This window comes from Gallus gallus, chromosome 2, assembly GCF_016699485.2.
Source record: "Gallus gallus isolate bGalGal1 chromosome 2, bGalGal1.mat.broiler.GRCg7b, whole genome shotgun sequence".
NCBI lineage: Eukaryota > Metazoa > Chordata > Aves > Galliformes > Phasianidae > Gallus > Gallus gallus.
The window spans coordinates 140,870,220-140,882,499 of record NC_052533.1 but is presented as its reverse complement, the minus strand read 5'-3'; the positions used below and the strand labels follow the sequence as shown (position 1 = coordinate 140,882,499).

At 36.6% G+C, this 12,280-nt stretch overlaps 1 protein-coding gene across 2 annotated transcripts in view; it reads right to left on the bottom strand.

Moving 5' to 3' along the window:
- Positions 1-900: 900 nt before the first annotated feature.
- TG (thyroglobulin) overlaps positions 901-12,280 on the bottom strand; it is a 140,352-nt gene continuing 128,972 nt past the window's right edge. The window contains exons 46-49 of one of the 2 annotated variants that reach the window (XR_005850750.2): positions 8,186-8,326; positions 7,247-7,437; positions 6,988-7,144; positions 2,139-2,475 (exon numbers count right to left, since the gene is read on the bottom strand). Coding sequence is in view for 1 of the 2 variants with exons in the window: in NM_001389477.2 (NP_001376406.2) it covers positions 2,360-2,475; positions 7,247-7,437; positions 8,186-8,326 (448 nt within the window). In the remaining variant the exon portion in view is untranslated. Of the gene's footprint in view, positions 2,476-6,987; positions 7,145-7,246; positions 7,438-8,185; positions 8,327-12,280 lie in introns of both variants that reach the window. The other variant, NM_001389477.2, reaches the window with a different exon arrangement.

The window sequence follows — 12,280 nt, the reverse complement described above, 5'->3', positions numbered from 1 at the left end:
AGAAAACAAATAGTGGACCATAGAAAGGAATGTGAGTGCATTTAGGAAACTGGGAGAGAGACAGAATGGACTGAAGAACTGCATTCAGTGCAACAGGGTGGGTTTGGAGCAGTCAGCCACTAATGAAATAAAAGATGCTTTAGGAAAAATCTGTATTTATAAAGGTTCTTTTACTAACTGACAATCAAGCTGAATACCTCAGAAGGAATAATCTAAAAAATACTCATACGTACCTACCTACCAAGCCTACCAGGTGGGTAAGACTGTATTTAGTAGGCTCTAAGGGCAAACTGTTGAGCTGCTAGCTTAAAATTAAAAGCTTTTCTCCAATCTCAGAGGTACAGTCATGCTCAAAATGAAACTGAATACTGAGTATGGAAAGAGTATATATTTGTTTTTCACAAACGTGAGTCAATACTGAAGCCTTTTAAATATGTCCTCAGCATACCAGCTCCTTGGCAGCAGATAATAATGAGGCTGCTGAGTAAAATAGTTTTCAATGGCATTCAGTTTTGTATATATAATGCTTTAAGATACTGTGATGCAGAAGACAGTGAGATCACAGTATTATGAAAAAAAATCCCAGTGTTCAGTTGAACATATCCTGTTGGAGTTATTGAATTTTTGGAGGTTGTTTATTTGCCTTTTTTGTTGTTTTCTGTCTTAGAATTTGATGGTTTAGAAGCCAACCAAGATCAATTACTTTTTTGGAAACTGTCTTGTTTGGAATTACTTGACCAACATTTATATACACAGAGGGAAAAAGAAAAAAACTTCTTAATTTATATTTGTAAATATTCATATATTTATACACACACATTTACTTGTTACAATTTACTTGAACTTATTATAATTATAATTTTCTGGAATTTGAATTGTTGCAGTATTATATTATATTATATTTAGTACTCCAGGGTTTATACAATAGCCTTTTAATGTCTCTTCAGCAGGAGTTATGGCAGATAGGGTTGATTCATCAAATTCAGCAAATATTCACAGGACTGTTCAGGTTAAGCTAAGGGGGAACAGTGTGCTGACATATTGTGCAAATTAGTTAATAGTGCTGGAGAGACCCACAGTTCTTTAACCCATGTTACTACTAAATGAATATGAAAAGCTGTAACTCAGCCATGGTCTTCCCGGGGCTGGAGGTATGTGCATGACTGCATAAGTGAACACATGTAAAATCCTACCTGTTATTAATATAAGAGGTTTTGGCAGGGTACAGTAAGTTTTAAATAGAATTCGTCAGGCATTGATTTCCAAGAACAGTCTCAAAAGAGGAAAGAGTGGACCCTGCGTTGGCCAAGGAATCACAACTACTGCCTCTGCAGTTACTGCAAAGAAAGCATTCTCTGTTGAGCTATACAATTAAGATCTGGGCTTTTTAAAATCTTTTTTTTTTTTTTTTTTAATTACCAGTAATCTATTATATAGGAAGATAGCAGAAAACATAGTTTAATTTCTCTATCTTTTTCATTTTTAACAAGTTAACAGGCTCCTTGATTCTGTTGTTTTTATTGTCTATCAAACAGGATGTAAGTATAAGTTATACAGTTTTCCTTCTAGCTAGGTATAATTCTTGGAAACCTGGCTAAGTGACAGACAGCAGTAACTGTTCATGTACTGGCAGAAGTCCCAAGCAGCAAACAAAGCCTTACGGGTTGTTTTATTAAATCCTTTCAACGCTGCAAAAGAAATATGGGTCCTACTGAAATTTATGAGAACTTTGCTACTAGGTTCAGGGCAGTCTGATTTCACTTCTTCTCATTTATCAAGAACAAGCGTGTGATATACAGCCAATTATCTGTTGCCAAATAATCCCAGCAGTGGATTAACTACCCAATTCAAACTACCTGCGGAGCCTTTTAGAGCTAACCTACAATGCACTTTACCATATGCTTCCAAAACTATTCTGTGTCACATGTCCCCTTGCAAAAGGTTAATGTTCCAAGGGCAAGTTATTCTAAGCTTTAATTAGGTTTTGCATTGTCTCCTTTATGTTATATTATAAGACCCAAACAATCTTATACATACCTTTATGAGTGAGGGATTTCTCAGCTTTAAAGCTTAGGCATTTCTGGTTGGAGGTACTATAATGTGTAGGCATTTGGGTCACAAGAAATAAGTCCAAGTACTTTTGTCTCATTTTTGCAGTTTTTATTGATATTTCATTTTTCACATTACAGTTTCTTCTGAATAATAGCTGTTCAGCTTATTTTATGCTATATTCAAAAGCTTTCTTGAACAATCTACTTTAGTTGTTTAGAAGGTTAGCTAAAGGAAGCAGCTGTTTTATCTGGTGCGACTCAGTTGCATAGGTGTACAGTTATGTGGCGAACCCATCCAACAGCAGATTCTATCTGCTGTAGGCCACCTTGTCTCCCACGGGCTGGCTCTCACTGGAGGAAAGTCCTTTGCTAGGGGCATCAGTAGAGTTGAATTCTGCAGATTGCTCTCCATTACTTTCACTTCCTGCAAAGACAGTATAATTAAAATTAAAATATATGTAATATCTTTGATGCAGCAAGCTAGAAGGTATATCCTTTGTTAATGACACTTTAATGCAGAGACTTTTAAGAGACTTCTATGCAGCTGTAAGGGTTCAGGAAGTTATTTTTCTCAGTTGCTATCCATTTGCCAAATGTTCTAGGGTAATGACAGATCACCTAATGGTAATTAATTATGCTTCCAGAATTCTTTAAATAACTGCCACTACACCTGTGCAAGACTTGTTCTCCTTTTTGTTTTATCTTCTAATACTCACCTACCATGCAGGAATTGTGGGGAGCATTACAATTTTGTTGGTCTGGAATACAGAAAACCCCCCAAACCACCTCTATTAGCTCTTTTCTTCCATTTGCTTACCTTCTGTGATCTTAGTCTTCTGCCCTATTTCAGAAGTGTAGCTGTCTCTACATAACCAAACTGTGCCAAGAATGTGTACCAATGGTGTTTGTTTAATGTATCCTAGTCAGAGTACTCTCAGTGCTGCACAGATGTCCCTCATGCTGAAGGAATCTGTTTTCTCAAGGAGATTGCCAAAAAGAAGGTGTGAATAAAATGAGTAAAAGATGAATGCTAACCACAACATTCCTGATTCTGCCTTGTCTGAAGTCTGAACTATGAATAATGCTGCTGTATTTGGAATTTTGCTTGTTTACACATTGTGTCTCAAAGCTAATGGATAAGTCTTCAGCTTTGTTAGCATTTGACTTTTCTAAGCCTACAAGTGGGGTCAAGTTTGGCTAATTTAGATGTGAAAAGCATGTCTAAATATCTACGTTTAAGCACATGTATTAGACAGACAAGATTTTACTTGGGAGGCACTAAAGGTATCGCATTCTGCCACAGGCACTTATTTGAGGAGGACTCATTTTGCTAGATGCCAGTTAGATGCGTAAGGGATGTGGACTGAATCCCAGTTAACCTGTTTGGGATGCAGTTAAAGGCCCCTTATAAAGTGACTCACTGTTATGCAGTGCAGTCACCACACTATGCAAGGGGAATTTTTGCATTTAGACATACTGTCTGAGTATCCATAAACACTCTGGAGTTCCTGTTTTTAGTTGAATTTCAAGTTGTTAACACATTCCCTGGAAAAAGCCATCCACAGCTTTTTTTTTTCTTTTTCTTCTTCTTCTTTTTTTTTTTCCACAATGGCCACTCTTCTTGTTTCTGGTTTTGATTATCCCCATGGAAACCATCATGATTTGGTATATAAACTACTTTGGATTCACACTGAAATGGAACCAAGGGAATTCTATTTATGACATCCAAACCTTTTCAAGCACCATCACTTTCAAATTTCCCCAGGTGCACTGCCCTCCAATATACCAACTTTGCAAACTGGTTTCAGACAATTTCTACAGATTTTTTAGAACGTCTGCAATGAAATATATTAAACAACTCTCCATTACTAGAAAAGTCACTGCCAATAAATACAATGAAGAATCATTGCATTTATAAAATTACTTTTCGTAAACTATCTTCAATTTCACCGAAATTCATTTCAGTTATAAGCCAGGAACAAATGACACATTCCATCATTACATAATACAGTCTGATCACATAATGAAACACCTTTTTAACTTCAGACAATATATTTACATAAGGGAAAGAAAATTACATGTACCAGTCAAGTTGGATATATGTACACAACAGATTCTATATTGAGTAGTGAATAACCTAAAAGATATGTACCTTCATCTGTACAAGAGATTCTAAACATTATAGGCTTTATTCTAGATGCTGGAATTTAGGAGTTTAGGAGTCACTTCATTTTCTGTTGGACTGAGACCTATGGAGGTTGAACCTTTATCTCTAATTTGATATTTTTAAGTCAAAGCATTTCACATGGTAGTAAATAGAGGATCAAGAAGACTTTCTGAAACATCAGTTGCAGTCAGATTTTATGATCACTTACTCATGCAGTTCATCTCCCTTTTACTTAAATCTATTTTTTTTTTTTAATTTAAATTGTTGGTGATATATGAAGCAAGAAAGGTATCAATTCCAAGAAAGTGGTGTAATGGAAAAAACACAATTCATCAAAGATGGCTGCATCAGAAGAGACCCTCTACAGCTTTGACAGGACTGCTTTAGTAGCCATGTCTTTTGCTACTATGCTTGTGAAATCCATCAACTTGGCATGAGGCACAAATTGCAACTTGTGACAACCAAAACTCAACAATTATACTGGACCATGTATCCTGCAGTCCAAAGCACTATCACAGAGATTTATAATTACTCAAGAGCAGGAACTTGCTCTTTTTTTCCACTAAGTATGTGTTGGGTTGGATCTCACAGTAGCTGACTGCCGAGTAGTCCCCTCTCCAGACAGAGTGCCAGGTGCATCAGCCAAAAATGGTTTGCAGCATTGCTGTCTCAAATCTACCATCCAACATAAAGCAAAGATCCCATATGATGGCCTGGAAGCACTTCAGAAACAGAAAGTTTGGAGTAGCAGAAGGTAACAATAGAGCTGCAGGGCTTCAGCTCAAGAAGGGAAGTACAGCAAGCTACCCCTGGAGCCAGGAAATGATGAATATTGATTTAAAAATAATGGCAATGTATATCTGAACTGATTTGGACACATTTTACAGTCTCTTGTCCATTCATTCTGAAAGTGACCTCTGGGATCAATGCAAGTGACAGACTTGTACTGATGGGCTGACAGAACTTTGGCATGAATTTCAGCACAACCTCCTCTAAAAAAGAGGTTGAAGGTGTTCAGCAATCAGCATCTGAAGTTCATACAATTCTGCTAGCTGAGTTGACGAGCATTAAGAATCATTTTTTTTTCATAGGACATTGGGCTCAAGCTATTATCGAGAGAGCCATGGCAGAAGTGTCTTAAAGTCACCATCCTGTGCTGATTTCTGGAACCAAAATGGGTTTGATGTGATGTATATTTAAGCAGAAATTGTTTGAGAAGTTTGAGTATTCCAGGGTGAGAAAAGATTGAAGATAACCATAGAAGCAAAGCAACAAGCCAGCATTGCTATGAGATAGAATTGAATAGAAGTGAACCATGTGGTTGCATTACCATGGTGCTGAGGCCAAGCAAACACTGGCTTGAAGAGAAGGCAGGGTGTACTCACTTCTGTTTGCAGGGTAGCGTGTTGACATGCATTTTTAAACCTTCCTTTAAACCTTACTCCATAAATCTCACACTGTATGACTTGTTTTCCAAAAATTGACTCATCTTGGTGAGCTCTTACAGTGTTTTTTTCTCTCCATCTCAATTTTTATGAAGATTCAACATTTGGCTTTAGCCATTGATGAGGACAGGATATTGAGCTAGACAGACCTTTGGACTGACCCATACAAAAATGTTGTGTTATTTTTTCAGTTTGGACAGTTTAAAATGCCCTACATCTCAAAAACAATCTTCCCTGTTGCATATTTTCCCATTTTTTATCGAATTTCCCATAAAGGCTGGGAATAACCTCTGTCCGTGGTGCTCAGTCAACAGCTTGAGCTGTAACTTCAGCTCAGGCTGGCATTATATAGCCAGAATGCTGCAAAATTAAGTCTCAGAAGTTCTATCAGCTATATCCAGGACAGTTTAAATATCAGAATCAAGGTTTTCAAACTAGGAGTGTCTTGACCAGCAGAAAACCATCTGACAGACTGAAAGACACAAAGAGATACCAAGGAACAGATGAAAAGGCCTGCAGGAAAAATGTTTAATCCACTTTTGAAGAAAAGTAATGATATAGTCTGTTACTTCAAAAGGAATATTAATTCTTTGTGTTTGTATTGGAACCACCAGTTTGATGGCTCAGTTCATTTGAGGTAGTCTGTCAAACATCAGAGATATCCTGGGTAGGCTGGTGTTTTGGACAGTACATTTTGTTCACAGAAATGCAACTGGCTCCCAAAGCAGAAAGGGTTGTGGAGATGAGTCCTTGGGACATAAAAAAACACTTGGGACATAAAAATATCTTGCACACTTCCAAGAACAATTCAAAAATCTCAGCCTGCCAAAAAGGGATGTTTTTTGTTTGCTTTTCTTGAGGCTATCCAAATTTACTAACAGCACACACAAAAAGAGGTATTTATTTACCCAAATAAGTTGAGCATTCAGTACAGAGCAGCAAACTGAAATTGGTCTAAATGTGCTCAGAAATATGAAAAGGAATTGAAAGAATCCCAGATCTGCTTGGAAATTGATGGTTACAAAGGAAAGCTACAAGGGGTGTAATGAGCACAGCTATATATTAAAAAAAAAAAAAAAAAAAAAAAAAAAGTGAAATGAACTTATTTAGTGTGAAGTCAAAACATGAAGAATCCATAATAAGATACAGCTAAAGCCTCAGTAACAGTGGATAGAAGTTATCGTTCCCCTCTCATTATAGGAATCCCAATGCTTTCATTTTACTTGCTTCTGATAGACAAAAGAGGATAGTCTTCCAGTTAAGGTAAAATCAATACTGCAACTTCAAATAAGGAGCAAATCATTAGAAGATATAGCTTCATCACCTTTATAATTACTGCAGGAGGTCTTCTGTAGCTCAATGAACAGGACAATTAAACTTTATTACAGCCTAGTTGCTCTGAAAGAAGTATGTTCTGTGTGGCATCTTTCAGTTTTAGGATAGTCCAAAACACATACCCTGGACAGTGCAAGATGTTTGATCTGTGGAAAGTATTTTTCCACACATGTTAACAGTAGTACAGACAAGGGAAATGCTAAACAAAGAAGTTAGCCTTATTTAATGTCAGGAAACACTCGGCTCACCCATGGATGCTTTCAGTCTTCTAATATAATCAGACCAAAAGGAACAGTCTGCTTTTTTCAGTCCTTTAAGAGTAGGCATTGAAATGGTGAATTCTTTGTAGTTATCTCCATCATCGTTTGGCAGAAACATTGGCCAGGGTGGCAGCAACCGTGACATTTTTCTTGAGAAACTATGAGGATAGTTTGGATTTCTAAAGGGAATGAGAGAAGTGATTTTTAGAAAATAATGACATGAGCAGTAGAATCAGAACAATAGATCAGCTGACAGTAGGTCAGCAGGATTTAAATCCAGCCCAGATTGTTGAATAGTTCATAGTACCTCATCTGACAGTCACTTGTTTGTCTGGTTCACTTCCTAAGGAACAGGTACACAGGGCTTGTATAGACACAGGCTCATCAGCATCCTCAACAGCTCTCAGTCCCAGAGCAATCCAGCATAATCTAAAGAGTTTGTGAAGCTGTTGTTCCCACACTAGCTTTCTAGAGATACTCTTTGTTCTCAAGAATGGCCACAACACAGTAATCTGAGGGTCATTCTCATGGTAGTTGGCAAACGTGTTCAGTCTGTCTTCATGTGCTTTCCCCCTTCTGGTGGGAATAAGGGAAGTCTAAGCCCAGATGCTTCAGATCTGGAATCCTAGAACTAGGCTCTGAAACAACATCAAGGCCTTCCAGCCCCAAATATTTAAGTAGATTTTGCAGATAATCCATGGAAATAAATTTCCTATTACTTCTAACTACAAATGATACTACAGATCTTTAGTATCTACTTGACAACATGGCCACATCTTTCCAACACTCAAGGAAAGAAGCCTTGGTAGGAATACAAATTGTAAGAGGAAATGGAGGCTGCCTGAGTGAGGGAAGGAGTTGACTTACATTCACTCTACTCTTTGCACCCTCCCCACCTACAGAATCTCTTAAATGTCATGTATTTACCCGGAGTTTACAAAATTGGAGATATACTGCATAACTTGTAAGGAAAGGCTCTTTTCTTCCAGAGTAAATTGTTCTTCATACTTGGGATAGAATGGCAGTCCAAATGCATATTGAACATCCAGCAAGAGCTCCAGACCTGAACTAAAAAAATATTACATGAAGATAATTAAAACCATCATTTATTTATTTGGAGGAGAAAGGGAGCTAATTTAATTCAAGAAATAAAGCAATTTTTAAAATAATTAATGACCATTAATAATAATTTTTTGAGCTGGGGGATTTCTTCAATCCAGAATGTAAAGAAAGAGTAAGTGATAACAAGGAGAATTTGCAATTAAAGGTCTTAAACTTGTTACTAGAGGAAAATGTGGACAGCAGGGCAAATTTGCCAAGTTAACTAGGCATGTAACAGAAAGTCATTTGGATATTGCTTAAATGCCTATTAGTTTTTGTACAGATTTTCACTAACATTAAATTCAGAAAGCAGAAGCAAATGGTGACATGGAATCTGGCAGCCAGTTTGGAAGGTTAATTATAATTTATTTCACAAACTTGAAATAAAATCTTGGCCTTCTAACTGGCAATTGGAGATTTTCCATTGACTTCATTGGGGCCAGGATTCTGGTCCAAGTCTTTGGATAAAGAAAGATGTAACAGGAGATGTTTATGAAGATTTCTCTTATATATAGTTTTAATCTAATTTCTGGGCTGGCTGGGTGGTTTTGGTTCATACACTCTGTTCCCTCCAAGTTTTATATGGCAGTCAATTCAAAACAGCTTGAAATAATCACCTAGATAAAAATTAAGAAAGAATCGTCGTTTACTTCCATGTAACAATTAACACATATAATAGGTAATTTTTTAACAATTCAGAGACAAGATTGCCCACAGAAGACAACAACACTTGCAGGACTTAGTAGCAAATTTTACACAACTCAGTATTATCATGCCCTGTGGAAAAAAAACAGCAGACAACTTTCATTAATAACATTACAACTACATTATTCTCAATCTATAGCTTTACATCACAAATCTGAACAGGATATTTCTGGTCTGGAGTCCATTTGCATTTTTTGTATCATGCAGTTAAACAAAGATCCTATTGACTTGGTTAAATGCTGCATGAAAACAGACAGCATCGGGGGACCTGAGAGAAGGAACAGATGTCTGTGAGCAGAGACAAACAAATCCCAGATCCACTCAAAAGAATTTCATCTGCAGTGGCTGTAGAGGTTGTTGTTGAAAGGTGGCACAACTGAAACTATTTTATCTTTGGACGTGAAATGCAGCAGCACTGATCTGACCCAGATAATGTCTCTCATAGAACAAGGCTTGTATTTCAAACCATCGTGGGCAGGTGGACTGTAAGCAAGACGACTCATTCGCATTTTATGAGTGGTGGCACTATCCTCTCTTTATTTTGAAAAACAAACACACAACCCTCTAAATGAAATACATCTTTGGTTGTATTTTTCTTAGTCTTATCATAATACCTTGGTAATACTTTGCATCTGGAAAGCGAATTATTCACAGATTATTCACCAAAAAAATGCAGAACTGAAACAAGATTAAAGCATATTTTTCTTCCACAAATGTTTATAGAAGGATTAAGCAAGATCATAGTTTAATAATTTTACTTTAAAAATAATTTGCTTGGCTCAATACATTACAGCAATATTTAGTGTCAGTATTGCAGCAAAGGTATTATTTACATGAAGAAGCTATTATCTTTTTGACAAATAAGTCACTTTTGAACAGAACAGATGACATAAAATTAGTTTAGATAGAAAGAAGAGACAAGCTTACACTTCCAGGGAAGTTGTAGCAGGAGCGATTTTAGCTCTAAATCTAAAATGACTGAGTTAGTAGTGGAAGTTTATGCAAAAACAAATATTAGGATTGAAATTATTTATTTACTATTATTTATTTATTTATTTATTTATTTACATATTCATTGGGGCCACAAAAATAATCCAAGGGATTAAACACCTCCACTACGAGGACAGGCCGAGAGAACTGGGGCTGTTCAGCCTGGAGAAAAGAAAGGTCCAGAGAGACCTGATAGCGGTCTCTCAGTATATAAAGAGCAGTTATAAGGAAGAAGGGGATAGACTATTTAGCAGGGTCTGTTGTGATGGGACAAGGGGAAATGGTTTCAAACTAAAACAGGAGGGATTTAGATTGGATATAGGGAATAAATTTTTTACAATAAGAGTGTTTTTTTACAGTAAGAGTGGTGAGGCACTGGAACAGGTTGCCCAGAGAGGAGATGGATGCCCTGTCCCTCAAGACATTCAAGGTCAGGCTAGACGGGGCTCTGAGCAACCTGCTCTAGCTGTAGGTGTCCATTGCAGAGGAGTTGGACCAGATGATCTTTAAAGGTCTCTTCCAACTCAGATGATTCTATGATTCTACGATACAAGTACAACAAAACTGTAGGGGGTTTAATACAGAGCACAGACTGGTACAAAACTCTACAATTTCTTGGGCTGCCTTTTGGCTGGTGGTACCGCATCCTGGCCTGTGAGTATCAGTAGTAAGAGGATGAAGAAGAAAACACAGTCTTGAAAGTGGAAAGAGGCACAAATATGTCTGCACAGGTCAGCAGTAGAGTTAAGACAACTGTGAAAGAACTAAATGGTCACTAAATGGAAAATATCAGGAAAACTTTTTACTCTTCCTTCAGACTCTGATCACCATTCATTATTGTCAAAAGTGAGCAGCCAGAAATACCCAAACAGGAATTTTGGAGAAGGATGTAGTATTTCTGAGCTGATAGAGATCTCAATGAAGTAGCAAGTAGTGACAATATTTTTACTAGAGTGGGACACATAGGGGAATGACAGATAAGCGTGTATAGCTTTGCTGCAAACTCTGCATAGAGGTTGTTCCCAACTGCACTCCTGATACCCCAGGTTCCACATAGGTGACTTATCAACACTAATTGGAAAAATGCAGAGTCCAACAACTGGTAAAGGACAGGTAGCTGAAAGGGAGAATTGCATTGACAATAGAAAAAAAATGGGTTTTAAAAGTGCTTTTAAGGAAGAAAATATATATATATATTTTTAATATAAACATAACTCTAGGTAGAGTTTGGCTACAATTGTCAGTAAATTAGTCAGGCTAAAAGAAAACAAGTTGAAGATTAATAAGCCTGGCATTAGTGCCCATACCAGGTATTTGTTTTTCAGTCTTTTTAGCTGTATTGACCAATAAAAATATTTTAGCCCCTGTAAAGTATAGTATAGTTATATATATTATATGATATATAATAGTTATATTTATATGTAGTATAGTTATATATATATATTTATAGTTTTATATATATATAACTATTATCAGAATAATTTTCAAATACATATGGTTAAGAAAAAGAAATGCATGTGTCACTATGTTTTTCAATGTGGCTTTTTGCTTTATTTATTTATTTTATTTATTTCTGACTGATATCTACACAACGGAACCACAGAAATGGATACAGAAATGTACTGGAGAACATTACACTGTACTACTATGTGATAGGAATTTAGCTGATGTTTACACTCCAAATATCTGGATAGTAGTCTTAGACACAGGGTTTGGTATTTGGGTGGTCCTATTTAGAGCCAGGAGTGGGACTCAATGATCCTTATGGGTCCCTTTCAACTCAGGATATTCTAGGATTCTATGAGTGATTCTATCTTCATTCATACCAACAATTTGGGCCAATTTTCTTCATACTCCTTTATATGCAATTTACGTACTCAACATGCTGCCTGTCTTATGATACAGGCAACCTTTTTTCTACTAAGGCTGCTGTTTTGATGTCGTTTTATTTATTTTAAAAAAAGATTGATAGACTTTAGGCAAATATGGAATGACAGCTGCATTTCTTAAGCCACACCTTTAACAATCCTGACCCTCAATAGCACACATCTGCAGGGCAAACATACATATATACATATATATATATATATATATATGCATAACAAAGGATAGATATATATTAACAGAAATCTAATGAGCCAATATAAGTACTGATGTGACCTCTGCAGTTGTGGAGATGCATTTGGTTCTTTGTGTCTCCTCACATTACAAAGTCCTGCCAAACTA